Here is an 18350-nt window from a genome sequence, read left to right on the forward strand (position 1 = left end):
TTTTATATTCCTTATTAGAGATTAGCTACTTTAGTTAGTTTAAACAAAAGCCTGATGTTTCCATATGTAAATGAATTCATTGTTTTCTTAAAACAATTGTTTCTATTTTAACAAAAGAGATTGACAGTATTGTATATAACTTTTTGGTAACAAATGTTAATTATAATTAATTCAACAGGACTATAAATAAGTATATTTAGGACTCCAACCCTAGGTTTTTTTGTACCATTACCTGAATATTTTTAAAACCTGAATTTCAGTTTTGTCGTTTTTTTTAAAGTAAAGTGACCATCAAAAATTTAAGTTAACATACAAAATTGCTATTGTAACAAAACATTTAAAGGGATACATTAAGCTTTGCTCATGCCCCACATTCAGAAACACACATGCAAATTATTTTGTAAACTAACTGCAGACCAAAAGTACAAACTTAATTATTGGTAAAACCACTAAGAGAAGAACCCACATTTTAACTATTAACTTAAAGGCCTGCCTACTTTCTTATTCACAATAATTTGTAGAGGACTACAAAAATGCAAAAGACTGTAAATTAGTGAAATATTTTTCCTTTCAAATTAGAGTTTAGCTTTGTTCCATAACATAAAAATCAAGGGTTTTGACTCATCTAATTTGCCAAAGAAAGTTCATGAAATACTTTTTGTAAAATTACACATTACTAATCTGCTAACAATCTACCGAACGATCTTGTGCAGTTATACCTTTCTAAATCCATTGACTTCAATGGATTTGGAAGGGTGTGACTCTTTTAGGACTGCACTGCTGGACACAGAGGATTTTGTTTTGCTCTTAAATAACTTTTTGTATCCTATCATTCTCTTACAAGTACTGTCCTGTTTTCTTTTTTGTAAAGCATGCATTACATACTGCAGTACTTGATAATTTCCTTTGACAAAAATACAGCTAACAAAGACATTCACTGAAATTCATTCAGAATACTTTTGTAGAGCAAAATTGCATAGTTTACTTGATCATTATAAAACTGAAGGTAGTAAGTGATGAAACAAAACCCTACTTCGTATATTTTCAGAAAAAAATATAGTATATGTGGAAATGCAGCTATTAAGTGCTTGACCGTCTCTCTATCTCTTTTATAATAGATCCCTCCCCTCCCCACCTACAGCAGAATAAATGAAGCCTTTCACTAAAGTGAATGCTTAAATAAAACCTACTGGATTCCTATATATTAAATACAGCGCAGGCTTTCATTTCTGTATCCTTTCTTCATCTTCAGGCAACATTTTGTTTGCACTGGAACCAGACTCCACACACTCTGACCCCTCCCCCCACAAACCCACCATTGTGCTCTTTACAAATGTTGAAAATTATGAATGGTTCCTTGAACCGAATGGGGGCGGGGAGGCGAATGGGGGTCGGTAGGTGGGTGGACTCATTCTCTCTGCCTGCTATGGAAATCCGAGGGCTGTGCTGTCTCACCGTTCCTATTTTTCCTGTGCTAGAAACCAACATTAAGTAGATTTTAAAGAAAAGGGGGAATAATTCTCTTTGACGGGAGGGGTGGGGAGAGCAGATGTCTGGAGGAGCACGTTCTTCCCTGCCCGTGAGCACTCCCACTTTTTAATCACCCTCCAACCGGCCTCCACCCCCTTTGTCCTTCGATTCATAACGTTGCGCGGCAGAGTCGCTGCAACCAACGCTCATCAAACCGCCAGAAATATTACTATGCAGGAAGGAAGGGGGTGGGCAGGAGCCGTTTCAAGGAGACCCTCGTTTCTCTCCTCCTCCCCCTCCCCGAGACCCCTCGGCCTTTCTCTGGGTGCAGCCAATTGTGAACAAGAAAGCAAACAGGAGCCACCGAACACGAAACCCCAGACAAAAGTGTTGGCGGCGCACATGGGTGTCTTGCGGAGGGGTTGTGGCTGGTGTGGATTGGGGGGGGGGCAGGAGAGCATCGCCCCCGCCAACCCACCCACTTCCCCGAAAGAGCTATAATTGCCACCCACCCACCCGGGAGCGCCGAAGACACTTTGCCAAAAAAAAAAAAAAACCCCGGTTGTGGAGCGAGGTTGCACAAGCGACCCTTATGAGTCACCCCAACCCTCGCCTTCGGTGGCCATTATATTGCACTCGGCCGCCTCTCCCCCGCCCCGCTGCCTTTTGGCGGTGCAAATATCGCCTCTGCTCGCGTTTATTTGGGAGGGTTTGGGGCAGCCCCCCATCCATCCGGGAGAGGCACGCAGCGAGCTCTCCGGGCGTGTGGAGCAACCGAACCCGCCGCAGAAAGTAGTAAACAGGGGGAGGGGAGAGAGACCACGCGGTCCGGGCTCCGCGCCCATCCTGCGTCCCCTTTCTTAAAAACTTGTCCGGGAACAACCCCGGGGCAGCTTCTCCTCTCCTCCTCCTTTGTGAGCGGAATCTGCAGCTATCTCATTGAGGCGTTGGGATTCCTCACGTGAGAACTTGATTTGTAGTTGGAACACGTGGCTCATTCAAAAAGCCGGAATATTCAAGCGATTTCCCCCCCTCTCTCTTTCCCCTCCCTTCCTCCCACGCTAAGGGTTTTTTTTTTTTTTTTTTAAGAGGCGGTGCCTACATTCACGTATTGTAACATTTTTATACTCCGCCTGCTGCTGCCAAAGAGGCTTGGGGACAAGACCAAAAAAAAAAAAGTAGTTTCTTCCCCTCCCCGGTTTTTTTGTTTTTGTTTTGTAACCCGCCATCGTAGTTCCAAAAGCGACGTGATTTCCCCTATCGCTTAGGATAACGTCGCAAACGCTCAGTATTGAGATTTGGTCGCTGGCTCTTTTTTTTTTTAAACTCCGGAGAGAGGAGGAGGAGGAGGAGGGGGTAGCTGGGTGGGGGAGGGACCGACGGATACAAGCTGCAGTTGTGATTTTTGTGTGTGCGTTTTTTTTTCTCTCTCTCTCCCGGTGGCTTTGCATTTTATTTTTATTCCCTGGATCCTTGGAAGGTGTTGTGTTTTTTTTTGCTTGTTTCGTTGCAAGACGTGCGTGTGTATATATATATATATATCTATTTTAAAAAGAAGCTCTATTTTTTAATTAAGAAGATGAATAAGCTGTACATCGGGAACCTGGGCGAAAACGTGAGCCCCCAGGACCTGGAAAGTCTCTTTAAAGAGTCCAAGATCCCCTTCACCGGCCAGTTTCTGGTGAAGACGGGATACGCGTTCGTAGATTGCCCCGATGAGAACTGGGCGATGAAGGCTATCGAGGCACTTTCAGGTGGGTGGTGTTTTTTTATTTCCCCCCTCCGGCGTCTCAGCCCCTCACCCCGATCTTTGTGGGCGCCATCCTCTCTCCTTTCTGCCCAAACCACCATCCCCGCCCCCCACCTCCCCACCCACCCCCCGTTGGTGTCTTTTGCATCTGAAGGGCCCGCATGCCTGGAGACCTTCCTCGGGGGCAGTTTCCCCCTCCCGGGCCGGACATACTTATTTCGGATGGCTTCACCTGCGAGATGTGGGGCCTTGGGGGGGGGGTTTGCCCCGGCGATGGCTTGAGCGACCTGGGTGGCTTGCTTTCCCCCCATCTCTTCCCCCCCCCACACACACACTTGCAGCTTGCAGACACGTTGTCAGGTCACACGCAAAGTGTCGGCGCAGAGCCTTTCCCCCGTTTCGAAACAAGGGAGCGGAGGCGCCACGAGGCCGACACGCTCGGAGGAGCCCGTGCTCTCGCCCCCCCCCCTCTTTTAAAAAACAACCACCACCGGGGTGGGGTGAGAAGAAGCCGGCTTTTGCGGCATGGAGGAAGGGAAACAGCCCTCGGCCCCAGCCCGGGAAGGGGGGAGCCCGCTCGCCGCCGCCCCCCCGCCCGGGGCCCAGCTCGCCCGCGACGGCATTGCGCAGGGGAGCAGCTCGCAGCCCCCTCCGCGCGGGAAATCGCGGCCTTCGAAGCCGGGGTGGGGGTGCGCAGCCAAACAGGGGCGAGCGGCGGTTCGAAGCGGGAGGTGGTGGCCGAGGGGGCCACCGTAGGGGCGAGCCTGGGCCTGGGCCACCAGCGCGCCGCGCCTGAGGCAAAGCCGCGAAAGCTCGTGAGGGAGGAGGAGGGGAGGGGGCGGGGAGGCTCTCCCGCTTTCGCCTCAGACTTGCGCGCCCTCCTCGCTTCTAGCCTGGCGTGCCGTCTCCGAGGCTTAAGCCTACAATAAGGAGCCCAACGTCGGACGCTTGTTTTGTTTCTTTTTGTGTGTGTGTGTGTGGGGGGGGGGGGAAGCAAACGAAAACAAAACCCCGCCGCCCTTTGCCCTTTCAGGAGAGAGAGGTCGAGGCCCGAAGGCCCCTGGTTTCCCCGGGCGTCGTTTATTGCGCTTTGCCTCCCTCGCGCAGCCAAGCCAGCATGTCGTCGTCCTCCTCCTCCGTTTCTACATCCTGTTGTTGTGCGGAATGAAAATTGGCGGGCTGCGGGTGGTGGTGGGGAGGCTCGTTAGGTCGGGTGATTTCGTTGTGGGTCCTTGCCTCGTTCTCCGGTCTGACGTTGGGGCAGGATGGGGTGTGTGTGTGGGGGGGTCTCTTTGGCCCAGTGCAGGAATGGCTGCGTGAGGGGAAGGCTTCAAGGGGGGAAACCCTCGCCCTTCGCTGCAAGCAGCAGTTCCTGTTTCCTCCCGACGAGAGATTAGAGGCCTGTTAATCTCCTCGGGGAGGCATGTGTGTGTGTACCTATTTCTAGGTGCAGCCACCGTTTTTACATGTCACTTTGGAAAGGAATAAAAGGTTGAAGCAGCCAGACTTTCTCCTTAAGAGCGTTTCCTGCTTCCCGTTTCCAGCTTTGCTCTTGGAACTGGCCTAAATGAAAACCAGCCACTTGACTTGTGGTTGCCATTCCTACCATGTTTCTTTCTGTCACTGCGGTGTAACTTTTGTTGAATGGTCTAACATGTCACATTTCTGTTTCCTGTGTGGGTTCACTCCGTCATCAGTTTTAGTTTGGGAGGGGCCATAGTAAGGCAAGGGGGGAGCAAAACAAATGTCGTTCTAAAAGCGTTGTGTTCTTTTTTACAGGTAAAGTTGAACTGCATGGTAAACTCATAGAAGTTGAGCATTCAGTTCCCAAAAGACAAAGGTAATTTTTTTCAAATTTTTGCATTGAAAAGGGATGGGTGAAGGCGTTTAATGTGAGGTGTAATTGATTGGCATTTTACCATGAGTCACCTTAAAGTCACGTGTTACTTTGTAGTACTCAATAATGTGTTTTATATAATAAATAATAACACGTGGCTATGGAGGAAGGTGACCCTCTTAGAAGATAGGGCCAAATTGAAGTTTAAAATGGTTTAAAGGTTTCATAGTGAGATTAATCCTTGGATAATACTTTAGCAGGGTCAGCCCTGGTTAGTATTTGGATGGGAGACCACCAAGGAATACCAGGGTTGCTGTGCAGAGGAAGGCACTGGCAAACCACCTCTGTTAGTCTCTTGCCATGAAAACCCCAAAAAAAGGGGTTGCCATAAGTCGGCTGCGACTTGACGGCACTTTACACACGCACACAATATTTTTTTGGAAAGGAGTGGGATAGTAAGAATAAGATTTTTGCAGTTTAAAATAGAGAAGTTGTAAGCTTCTAGCATATCTGTTTGGTGTTGAATTTTATGTGAAATTGAAGGATATGGTACTTAGAGAGTTTTATTTAACGAAATATGTGACCCTGTGCATATTTACTTGAGAATTAGCCACAGTGAATGCAGTGGGACTGCTTTTTTGAATATATATGGATAGGATGGTCCAATTTCATATATAGGAGTATCTGCTGATACGGGAGCCTGGTTTTTTTCTCAAGACAAGAGTTTATGGACAGCTATTTTTTGTGTGTGCTTTGTGACGTGACTATAGAATTGAGTAGCATTGTTTTTTATGGGCCTCAGTGTATAGATAGGAACATTTTTTAATGTATGCCCCAAAGCAATTAAAGATATTTTAATGTCATAGATGGTCAGGTTATAAAGCCAACTCCTGTTGTCTGGTACAGTGCAAACAAATTTCATAAATGCTTGATTTTGAACATTTTTTTGTATGTATAGGCATGAATACTATCAATGAAATAGCCTTTTCTTGAGGTCTGCAACATTAGTGTTTGGAAGAGTTTACTGCTGATTATCGGGTATCTGATTTGGACAATTAAACTCTACAAGGCTTATTCCATGTTGTATGGGAGCTGCAGTTTGAAAAGAGTGATTATAGAAGTACCTTCTAGTATCTATTGTATCAATAGCACTTGAGTGACAAACTGAAGTTAATTTCAAGAACATTAAAAAGTGCCTTTACTGGAAATAATGTTAATGTCTAAGTATAAATTATTTAACTGTAATTCAGAAACTTGTTATAGTGTAGCATTATGTTGTTCTGATTTCCTTGTACAGTAATGAAAATGCAAAGATCCTAAAACATTAAAGTTCTCACTGGTGAATTTTCAATTTTCCCCTTACTCTTTATTACTGTGAACTTTTATGAGGTTTATTTGAAGGGATGCTAAATTAGGCATCTAGTTAAGAACCATCACGTTTAAAGCGATTTTATAATATGACTGACATTCAAAGAAACATAATTTTTCTTGTGGAGATCAGATATAGATGTTCAATAGGGTACAAAAATGATATCTCTAAATTTAAAGTTTCCTGATATAGAGGCAAGTTTCAGTGTAAGGTTGCAGTGGCCCCTTTAATTCTTCGAGTTGCTTTCTTCAAAATCCTATATATTATTAGCCTGCAAATAATTGCCAGGAATATGGCTTTTCATACTTATGATTTAAAAAAATTATAGCTCTTCAATTTTTTTCTTTGTATGTGAAGAATTGTCTTTATGTACATAGGACTATCCTGTATTGTTTTGTTTACCAATGGATTACTATCTATAACTGCTGGGTATAATTTTAAAATAAAGCTTTTTATAGAGAGGTGCATAAATTATTAAAAGTTATTTAGAGTTCAGGTAAGTACATCAAGATCATATCTGTACATCAGAAGATATGTGGAGTAAGTAGTTGTGCTGGAATTCTAGGTTAACTTTCCCTTCTCTCTCAAAGGAGAGGGTGTGTGCAGTTGGCATAAGTGGTTCTGGGCTTGGCTTTGTGAGATAAATACTACAGTTAGATTTTAAAAGTAGTTGGACAGCTTGGTTTGACAAAATCAATTAACAGGAAAAGCAGCAAAATTTAATAAGCTGTATTTATTTAAATGTGTGGACTTTACTTTCATCCACTTTTGAACTTTTTAAAGAAAATAACTGTGTAAAGATGAAAGTTTTGATCCATTTTATAAATCTTCCATGGAATATTCTCGATTACTCTCTCGTTTTCTACTTCTGACATTCACTGAGGTTTTATGAGATCAAGCGTTGGGGTAGAGATGGAAGAGTTTACCCATTTCTTAGTCATGTACTGGTATTGAGAACTCTATTAAACCTAAATTTAATTCAAAAGGCCAGTCTTTAAAAACCAGCTTGATTTGTTATACAGAAGGGAAATTTCAACTCCCAGCAGTCACTGATTTCCAGCAGTTTGGACTTTGAAGGGGCTCACACCCACATTTGCAAAAGCAACCTTTATACCTGCTGTGAGAGGCAATTCAGAACTATAGTACTCGAGAATGCTAATTGATATTCTGCGACAGGCAAACTGGGTATATTTTGATTTGGCTTAGATATAATATGTCTAGATGTTCCAGATAAGATACTGAATGAAAGAATACTGAAGAGAGTGGGGAGGGAAGAGGAGCAAATCATTTATAAAATGCCTTTAGCCAGAAGCTGATTCCTGGCTTACTAGAGAGATCTCAAGGGAGCACAAAAGGAATGTACAGTTTTTGCATTCATAACCTCATGGTTCATAAAGAATTACTGAATACTTCACAGAAGCTTAGAGCACTTCATTCAAAACTTAGAAATGGTATTGAAACAATGCTGGCTGCTTGTCATACTTTCCAAAAGAATGTGAAGTATTAGTTGTGATCATCAGTTCCATACATGGGGGTGGGGGAAGTGTGCAAAACAAGATAGTGCATGCATATTGGAAAACTTGTGTCCAATCCTTTTAGATACTTCCCAGCTTCTTACAAGAGCAGCTATTATGCATACTGCACACTGATTATTCAAATAGCACTGATGTCATTTGTTGTGTAATAGTTTAGCTTGGTAAGGGGAGCAGACACTGGCCAGCCTGCATGTTGAATCAGCCCTTGAGGATGTCATTGAGTATTCTTTAATCCTTGCACAGTTCATGCTTCTGACAAACTTTGAGGATAGGTACTAATATATCTTTGTTTCTTACATTGGGTTTCAAAATGAAATGTCATCTTTCCTGAACCGCATGGGAGTATTAGTTTCTTTAGACACTAAATGAAAACAAGCACAACATACTACTTGGGATATATTATACTCAGGGCAATATATATATCCTGTATGTTCACCATACAATAGAGCAGGGTTCCCCAAACCTTTTTAAAGGCATTTACCTTTGAAATTCTGACATAGTGCAGTGGGTGCAGCCACAAAATGGCTGCCTCATGAGGCAGAGCCAGCTACAAAGTGCCTTCAGTCACACAGTGAAGATCTTTGTGCTGTGGTAGCAGCAGCTGCCATTTAAAAAACAACAGTCTGCACAATCAGATCTCCAATGGCCAGTCAGAAGCCTTGCTGGGCAAGGGCCCTGTCCATTTTCTAAAAAGACTTGGCCGGAGCCATAGTGCCTACGGGTGTCACGTTGAGGACCCCCTGCAATAGAGAATCTGACAAACTGTTCCCTCAGAAAATGAACAAAAAATGCAGTTCAGGCCTCATTATGGATAAGGTTCTGAAAAAATGAGAGAAGGGTCTAAGGAAGGAGGATTAACATTCAGTGGCTATCTGGGCATGGAAAGTAGAACTCCGCCAGGTATTCCACTGGGGGGAAGGGTGAGAGGGTTTGTCTGCTGTGTAGCTCTTTGTGTTCACCCTGTAGCATCAGATTCCTTGCTTTTTATCCTTTATGCTACATGCACCTTCCTGTCCCAGACTAATCCAATCCTTGCTAAATTCTGTTGAAGATCTATTGGAGGCAGGTAGACTGCAATGGTGATTTTAAATCAAACCAAAATCCCTGTTGGTTTCCATCTGTGAATATAAGGCATTGGTACTAGAAGTGCTGAGTAGCATAACCTAGAGATGGTACTGTTTTTTCAAGTGTCGATTTCCATGCTTGGATCTTTACGTCAAAGAAAAAGCCTCAACTGTGTGTGCGGGAGGGGGGATCATAATTTTTAGTTTATTTTGGCAGGGTTTCAAGGAACACTTATTTACAAATAATGGCTAACTAGACATCGGCTGCGACTTGACGGCACTTTACACACACACAGACCTTTTTAAAGCAGTGAAATGTCTCTTCCTTTTGTGTTATTTGTGAACAGTGTTAGAAAGGAATACTCTTCCCAAAAGGAATGCCAAGATACAGTATAACTAGAAAATGACTTCTTGTAGAGGATGTAAATGCTAGTGTTGAAGTTTAAGGATGGACCCAGCCAATATTATGAAAAAGAATAGGCTAATCTGTTGGATCATAATGAGATTGACCATAGTACTAATCAACTGTAAGATTGGCTGCACTCTAAGTCAATAGTTTCTTAACATTTAGTCCCCTCTTTTGTAATGGATTGGAGAATAATGGTTCGAAGCTTTGCTGCTTTTATACATATTTGAAGAAGAGTTGATGGGTGGGAATAGTGGCTCAGTGGAAGACACCCTGTGAGGTAGGTGAGGCTGAGAGAGCTCTTAAGAGAGCTGTGACTAGCTCAAGGTCTCCCAGCTGACTTCATGTGTAGGAGTGGGGAAACCAACCCGGTTCTCCAGATTAGAGTCCACCGCTGCAAACCACCACTCTTTACTACTACACCACTCTGGCTCTCTAGTGTTTATCCTTTTATAACACTTTGTTTACATCTTTGCGTCATTCACTTTTGCTAGTTTTCTGAAAACAGGGTGTCCCAAACTGAACCCATTCCTAACATTTGTCCAGATTAGAAGAATGCTCTTGTGAAGTTAATACAAAATGTCATTGTGTTCTGAGTGGAATAGAAACGATACCCATGGTAAAATTGTCAAATGTCTTAACTCAGTCTTGCCAGTTATAATTCAGGAGGTGGTTGTTGTGCCCTGCTTCACTTTGTTCAAAGCCAGGAGACAGGTTGTGCACAAGGACAGGCAGCTGCTTAGATACCAGCTCTTTTAACTATAAAGTCTGATGGTAGGGAGGAAATCGGAGTAAGTTCAGATGTGTGACAAACTTATGTGCTATTTTTGCTAGGGAAACCCTGAGCTTGCCCATGGACTTAACCACACTCTGGGGGAGGGGTCTGAGGAAGACAGCACAGAAATGGCAGCCATTGTATGGAGTTTCTTTTTACCAGCTGGGTTTACCCAGCAGAGCACCATGCATGCTGTTGAAAATAGAGCCAGGCTTAGTTACTTGCAAGTGATTTTTATTCATTCACGGGGAACTAAATGAGCTGTAATTACCCAGGAAAGAGATTCTGGGGTCCTGTTAGAGAGTACCATACAGCGCTAAGTGAAAAACTGCAGATATTCAGTCCCAGGTCTGGAAATAGCAACTACCTGTGGCAAAATTTTACAGAAGGGAGAAGGACACGGTGAAACAGTGGAAATGTTTCCCCTCCTTTTCCCCTCTTCTAATTGTCACTCGACCTTCCCAGCTTCATGCCACTGGTTCCCATGACAGCTGCTGCCTCAGCTGTTACTGTGCCTGAGCAGAGGATCTGCAGTGGGGCTGTTCAGCCCACAAAGCAGTTGTGGGGACATAAGTGTGTGTGTGTGTTCCAGAGTGAGAGAGAGATTGCAATCACTTCCTTCCCCTTTTTAGCCTTGAAGCCATTACAAGAGCTTGTCATGCTCAGAGAGCAAGTAAAGCAAGGCTCATTTATTGCCCTCTGTCACCCAGATCTCAAAGTGTTCAAACCGCCACAGGAGTGAGTTTGTACCCTATCCCTGTTGGCACCTGCAGCCATGCTCTGGGGTGAATTTGGTTGCAACAGCTGTTCTCATGGTGTCTCCTCTGAAGACCAAACACTCGGTTCTCAAAATACTTGAAACTGTGAGGGAAACTTCCACACCTTGAGGAAGCCTGCTGAGGAGGTCACATTGAGGTTCTGTCCCCCAGCCACGATTCATCATCCTCCCTTTCCCCTCTTTAGCATTCTGTGTTAGCACTGCCATTAAAAGTGCAGATATGTTTCTTGCCTCTGCAGGAAATGCAGTAGCATCTTTCCAGGAGAGGGGCCTGGGAAGAGGCCAGTTTTCTTCATACCTTGAAAACCATGTGGTTTAAGAGATTGTATTGGGGGAGGGGTAGAAATCAGCCTTTGGAGACATGTGCCCCGTGATGGTTGATTCTGTCTCCCCTTGAGATCCTGCAAGTGACCCCCCCCCTTTGCACTATGAAGGATTTTGTGGATGGAAAAAATGAGCTCAGGGCCATGTATCTGTAGGTACCCCTCCCCTCAGACCATCTCTCCCTGCCCTGTCGAGCAAATGGCAGATGACCTGCTTCCTTTCACCCTGTCAGTAGCAGCTGACTGATGGCTTTATGCCACAACAGTGGCAGCGTAAGGTCAGCAGCAGTTGTCAAGTCTCCGTGGCTTTGGGGACAAGATTTTTTTTAAGAATCTGAAATTTTCTTGCATATCTGAAGCTCTCTCCAGTCTGCTCCCCTCCTGACTTTTTCATTTGCTGGCTCTGGTGCCCATCCAGTCCCCCCCCCTTTACTAATACTGGGTGTGATACTGTGGAATTTGGAATGTTGTGTGTTGTTTTGCTGTCCCCATCACAAAAAGAATACTGTATATATGGGAAAGACATGAAAAAGGCAACCTCTTCTCTTAAAAGGAAGTTTAAATTGTTGGGACTGCCTAGTGTAGGGGGAAAAGAACTTGGTACAGTAGAGACAACTGAAGAGAGTGAATAATTATTGTCGAAATGTTATAATTTCAGATTGTTCTATAGAATAGGTTGGTGATCAATTAAAGGCATTGCTAAAGAACTCATTTTTACAGATTGGCTACTAGCAGCATCAGAAATATTTAGAAAAACCCTATGCTTGCAAATCTGTTGGCGGTGATTACTTCTATTATAGGAAGAAAAAAGAATCGCCATCTTCAGGGGTTATACCTCAGTTTATCAGATAGTGTGTGTGAACCAACAAAGGGTTATAAGCAAATAACATATTTTAGCCATGCATTTCAGACAAATATTGGATCCTAAAGGCTTACAGCAATTAAATACAAATATGGTTATCAATTAAAGTACCAAGATATTCATGGCGAGAGTTCTCAGTAAAGGTCTGTTTCTAAGAATGATGGAAGCAGGTAAAAACAGTGGTAGGTAGGGGGCAAAACTATCCACTGAAACTAGATCCAGGGATGGTGGAGCAGTACCTGACTGTTGCCTCCATTCGCTTCTCTAGATACTTGTCAGCCCAATTCAGTATAATCCCTTTCAGCCTTCACTTTTAATGTTAAAGTTAGAATTGTTGAACTATGTGATACCTGTGCAAGGATCTATGATGCGTGGTTTTTGCCTGTCTGCCCTGCCAAATCTGCAAGTAGCCATAAATAAAAACAGATAATCACAACACACATCATACCAAGATGGTCAGATGAGAAATTGTTTGTTAATTTCAAGATGTTTATTTGAGTTACTCTGAGACTCAATTACTTACGAATAGGCTGGCTTTGGGGTATGTTTGTGGTCTTCTAAATAAAGACAGAAGCTTCTGCAGTACGGTGTCTGAACTGATTAGCACACCATGTAGAAGTTGAATATTAGTGTTATTTGCAAAGGTCCTGTGTGTGTTTTTTGTAGCTTTTCTCTGTAGACATGCCGAATTGTAGCGGGCATGTTATCCACTAGAAATGTCAAGGGAGATAACATAGGTGAGCATTTCAGACAATTCTGTATTTGCTGGCAGAGCTAACTCATTAGATGGCCTAGTGGGACTGCCAACTTGAGCTTACTACTATGTATGCCTTATTTTACTTTACTTAACACTTACAGGAAATTCGTGAAGAGTTTTATAGCCCAGTAACTGATAAGGTGTTTTTCTCTGTGTTGGTGAGGTACAACTAAGGTGGTATTAGCTCCGTTGAGCCAGTTGTGTACTTCTTGCTATCAAACTTGCCTGCTTAGCTTCTGTTGTATGCAACTCCTACATCTGTGAAAGTAAACTGCTGTTTGGTTCTTGTGGGTTATCTGGGCTGTGTAACCGTGGTCTTGGTATTTTCTTTCCTGACGTTTCGCCAGCAGCTGTGGCAGGCATCTTCAGAGGAGTAACACTGAAGGACAGTGTCTGTCAGTGTCAAGTGTGTATGAAGAGTAATATATAGTCAGAAAGAGGTTGGGTTGAGCTGAATCATTGTCCTGCAAAAAGTATCAAAGGTAATTTGCTAATCGTTGTCCTGTAAGTATCAAGATAATGTGCTAATGAGGGTGTGGTATGTTAATATGGAACCATTGTATCCTGGAGTGATCTGTTAACTTGTGGAATCCAAAGCTAATCTGCATGGCTATTGTTGACTGTAGTCTTTGTTAGTCTGGAGGTTTTCAGGACAGGAAGCCAAGCCTTATTCATTCTTAAACTCTCTTCTGTTAAAGTTGTGCTGATGTTTATGAATTTTAATGGCTTCTCTGTGCAATCTGACAAAATAGTTGGTAGAATTGTCCAGTCTTTCAGTGTCTTGGAATAAGACCCTGTGTCCTGTTTGTGTCAGTCCATGTTCAGCCGCTGCTGATTTCTCAGGTTGGCCAAGTCTGCAGTATCTTTCATGTTCTTTTATCCTTGTTTGTATGCTGCGTTTTGTTGTCCCGATGTAAACTTGTCCACAGCTGCAAGGTATAGGATATACTCCTGCAGAGGTGAGGGGGTCTCTTTTGTCTTTTGCTGATCGTAGCATTTGTTGTATTTTCTTGGTGGGTTTAAACACTGTTTGTAGGTTATGTTATGTCACTGATAGGATGGAGAAACGTTTGAAAAAACATAACCCACAAACAGTGTTTAAACCCACAAACAGTGTTTAAACCCACAAGAACCAATGAACTCTGACCTTCGACAATATTTTTAAACTGCTGTTTTCTGTAAGAAAACAGAACTTGTTTTAGTGAAACCTTTCAAATTGGACTAATGCTAAGAGAACACTATGGTGTTTTATTTTACTATAAAAAAATTGGCAGATATAATGAGTATGTATGTGAAGAGTAATGGGCCGAGCAGCCGTAGCAGTAAGAATCAGCTTTGGGATTTGGCTAGCACTTCACATGCTATAGTATGCGACTTAACGTGCTATAGTATGAGATGGTGTTGTCTCTAGAGAATAAATTATTGCTTTTGGAGTAAAATAAAATTAGAAAGTCAACCTATTGCTGTGCTATTACTCCACACCTGCCACTCCAGCTCTGATTTTAGTGCTTGGGAAAAATGTTTCACAGTTCCATTCAGTTGATTGGACAAGTGTTTTGCCAATAGGAATGGTTTATATGGGAATACTGGATATCAGCTCTATATGTATTTATTTACACACACACACACACACACACACACATATAAGGCAAACTTGTATTTTCAAGAAATGAATGATATTTTGATATGTGGCAGGGGAGATATAAAATGGGTAGGGGGCACAGTTCAACGAAGACCTTCTTGAGTTCCTTACATGTTTTCTGCTTCAATAAGTGAGGCTTAAAAGTATCTAACTTTTGCCATTATCCTGTCAAACTATGTTTATTCATGCTTTTTTGTCTGTTAAAAAATGGAAGAGGAAAACATAAAAAATAGCATAGTATTAAGATTCAAGATAAACAGTCTTTGGATTTATAGATGAAGTTCTGACATTACAATGGCTGAAATACTTATATTCAAACAGAAAATGTGAGTTTATATATGAACTTCCTTCCCTGATCTGGTTGGCCCAGGCTAGCCTGATCTCGTCAAGTTAAGCAGGGTCAGCCCTATTTAGTATTTGGATGAGAGACCACCAAGGAAGTCCAGGGTTGCTATGCAGAGGGAGGCAATGGCAAACCACCTCTGTTTGTCTCTTGACTTGAAAACCTTGTGGGGTCGCCATACGTTGGTTGCGACTTGACGGAACTCTCCACCTGGCAACCCCGTAGGGCAGGGGTGTCAAACATAAGGCCCGAGGGTCAGATCCGGCCCCTTGAGAGCTTTTATCTGGTCCACAAGCCAGCTGAGGCAGCCACGTTCCCACTCTGTTTGGGCTGGCATGGCCTGTCCCAACCATGTGACATTTATGTCATATCTGGCCCTCGTAACAAATGAGTTCGACACCCCTGCCATAGGGTTCCCGTTCTGAGGAGGAGGGCTTCTTGATCATCGGGTGATTCCTACTGGCTGTTCAGGAGGCAGGATTAAACTTCCTCTTCCTGTCTTCTCAGTTGAAATTGCTTGTTGCTCAGTTTTCCTCCTGGCTCAATAGGGAGCAGCAGCAGTAGAGGTAGCTCTCTACAGCAGCTACTGATTAGAGACCAGATAGGGAAACTACTACTTTTTCTTTTACCTTTCTTTTACTTCTACCTGTTTTGATTTGTCTATTCTGAGTGTGCCCATTTTACTTACCTTTCTGTGTCTGTAAAAAAAAAAAAAGTTGCCTCATCCCTCCCCCCTTCTTGCTTCACTGGATCTCGACAATGGTGTCTGGCGATAACCATGGAGAAGATGACTTTTTATCTGAGGAAGACCGTGTAACAGCTCTCCTCACAGCCAAGGATAAACTGAAGAAAAAGACATCTAGCAGCTGCCCTCACAGTCTCTAGGAGACATGGAGCAAAAAGGAGACCCATCACGCATAAGCACAAAAGGCCCAACCCTCCCTCTCAAAAGGGTGCAAAAATTCCACTTATGACGGAGGCAGCCCTTGTAGCTCCGCAAACGCCAGAGGACCTGGGAGCCAATTTGTCCTGGGAGGACCTGGGAGCCAATTTGTCCTGGGAGGACCTGGGAGCCAATTCGTCCTCCTTGCCACCCCAAAAGCAGCCATCTACGAGCAGGAATGTAATGAGCGCCCCCCAGCTCAGGTTTGTGGTGACGGACAGCCCTCAAGCACAGAACTCTCCGAACTTAGACAGATCCTGGCCCTATGGGAGGAGCTGCACACTCTGCAGAACCCCTCCATAGCCTCATCGTACAGGGGCTGTCCACCTCCCTTGCCATATAGGCATGATTACTACAGTCAGGCAATGTTCCCCTGCAGCAAGCACTTGGTCTGTAGTATCCTCCCAGGTGGTGAGAGAATGTTATCTTTTAGAAATCCAGAGAGGAAAAGTATTGGAAAAGTTCTCATGTAATCTGACAGGATGTTGTTAATAATGTGATCATTATGTGACCTGGGTTACCCCCAGGCACACAGTTGTTCATGTAATCATTTGGTAAATTAACTCTTGGTAAATTGTCTTTCTGTATTTACATAATATTTAAATAGTATTAATACACACAAATAGAAGCTTGTCAAGCTAGAAATAGTCTTCAGCTTTGGAGTAAAACCTTGAAATAGAAACCAGGGTTGAACTCTTCTATAAGGGGAGGGGTGCTCTTACCCTCTCAGATCAGCTATATTTTCTGCGCAGGGGTAGGGGTATTTTGGAGTTTCCCTGAGCTCCAGTTTCTGACTTCATAGTCACCTCCCTTTTTCCTCTTGCCTTGCCTTATTTCTTTAAGTAGAGACTGAGGACTCTGAGCCAAAGGGGGTTGGGGAAGGGAAAGAAGAAAAAAAAGTTTTCCCTTCCTTTAGAAAAGCCCTTTAAATTCTCGTGAGGTTGCATAGACACATGAAACTGCCTTATACCAAGTCAAACCACCGGCTTATCAAGGTCGGTATTGTCTACTCTGATTGACAGTGGCTCTCCAGGGTCTTGGCAGTCTTTCTTGTACCCTACCGGGTGACCCTTTTAACTGGAGATGCTGGGGACTGAACCTAGGAGCTTCTGCAAAATAAATGTTCTACTGCTGAGCCATAACCTTTCTCCAGGCCTGTCTTTGCTTTGCCTAAACTGGACCCTCTCACCTTCAACTACTGTCTTCTCCTCATGGATGATGGGAAAGAACTTGATATTGTTTGTCCAGACATAAAAGTAACAGCAAATCTTGTAAATCCAAGGATAAACATGCAACTCAAGTCACCAGCAGCCACAGCAAAGAGGGAGAGCAACACAAGGCAGCACTCATGCCATTTCCCAGCACATCATAGATGCAATTCCTCTTAAATCCTTTGCCATCCCCACTTCCCTAGACATAGAAAGCTGCCATGCCAAACTTGAGTTCTTGGGGTGGGTGGAACAGTTACTAGGGAGATCAATGGCTCATCGCCTTCAGAGTTCGCAAGAGACTCCCTAGATAAATGCAGACATTTGTTCAAACAGTATGACACACCCAGCCAATTCTAGGTTCAGAAGCCACTCATGAGGTGCTTGTGTAAAAGTGCAGAGGGCACATTCCATTGACCACATCCAGTTCATCCATCTGCTACAAAGGAAGAATGAAGCAGTGGTGAGCTTGACATGGTTCTTCAGTGTCTGCTACCGAACATAAAAGGAAATCTCCAGCAATGTAGATGCTGATGTGCTGCGTCCACTTCAGACACATAAGAACTGAAGATAGGCAGGGGGATATGCTATAAAGTGTCAGGCTTCCTGGGAACAGTTTTACCTATGCTGCTTGGTCCAGGGATCTGGACAAGTGCTAGACAATTCAGAAAGCATCTACTAGAAATCTGTACAGTAGAGCTCTTTCCCAGAGAAATTTGGGTGTGTGTTTGATTTTCTTTTACATTATCAATAGTAATGGACATGTGGGGGGATGCTGTAAACCTAAAGAGAGATGTTCCTAAAGAAAACATATATGGTTATTCTGTGGGCCATTATAGCAGTGATTTAGAAGCAGGACTCCTTTGGCCTCTAAAGCATATGTATGCATTCTCATCAGGATGAGATGTAGGAAGTTTCTCTGCTTTACTGGCAACCAAAGAACTTTCAGTACCAAGTTTGTCAGCTTCCAGAACAGCAGGATTTGAGACAGTATGGTCTTGCCATCATCAGGTGCGTTGGATGGGCCTTTCATAGCTGCTGAGAACCTGATTTTATGTCGAAATGTAACCCACTCAAGTGTATGTGATTCAAAAGAGGGGTACACACCATTGCTTCCTCTCTGTAAGGAAACCCCAAGTGTTAGGCAGAGACTCACCTGGTTTACATTGGAGTAGAGAACATGACCTCATTTGCTTTGTGTTAGTAAGTTGGTGTGTTAGGCAGAGACTCACCTAGTTTACATTGGAGTAGAGGACAGGACTGCCGGTGTTGAGGGCCCCCCAGCCAT

At 43.6% G+C, this 18350-nt stretch overlaps 1 protein-coding gene across 1 annotated transcript in view; it reads left to right on the forward strand.

Annotated features, from left to right (window-relative positions):
• Positions 1-3040: 3040 nt before the first annotated feature.
• Positions 3041-18350, forward strand: part of IGF2BP3 (insulin like growth factor 2 mRNA binding protein 3) — an 80313-nt gene continuing 65003 nt past the window's right edge. The window contains exons 1-2 of the mRNA XM_056857792.1: positions 3041-3224; positions 5000-5060. Of these exons, the coding sequence (XP_056713770.1) occupies positions 3050-3224; positions 5000-5060 (236 nt within the window). The 5' untranslated portion in view covers positions 3041-3049. The remainder of the gene's footprint in view (positions 3225-4999; positions 5061-18350) is intronic.

Source organism: Euleptes europaea, chromosome 11 (genome assembly GCF_029931775.1).
Source record: "Euleptes europaea isolate rEulEur1 chromosome 11, rEulEur1.hap1, whole genome shotgun sequence".
NCBI lineage: Eukaryota > Metazoa > Chordata > Lepidosauria > Squamata > Sphaerodactylidae > Euleptes > Euleptes europaea.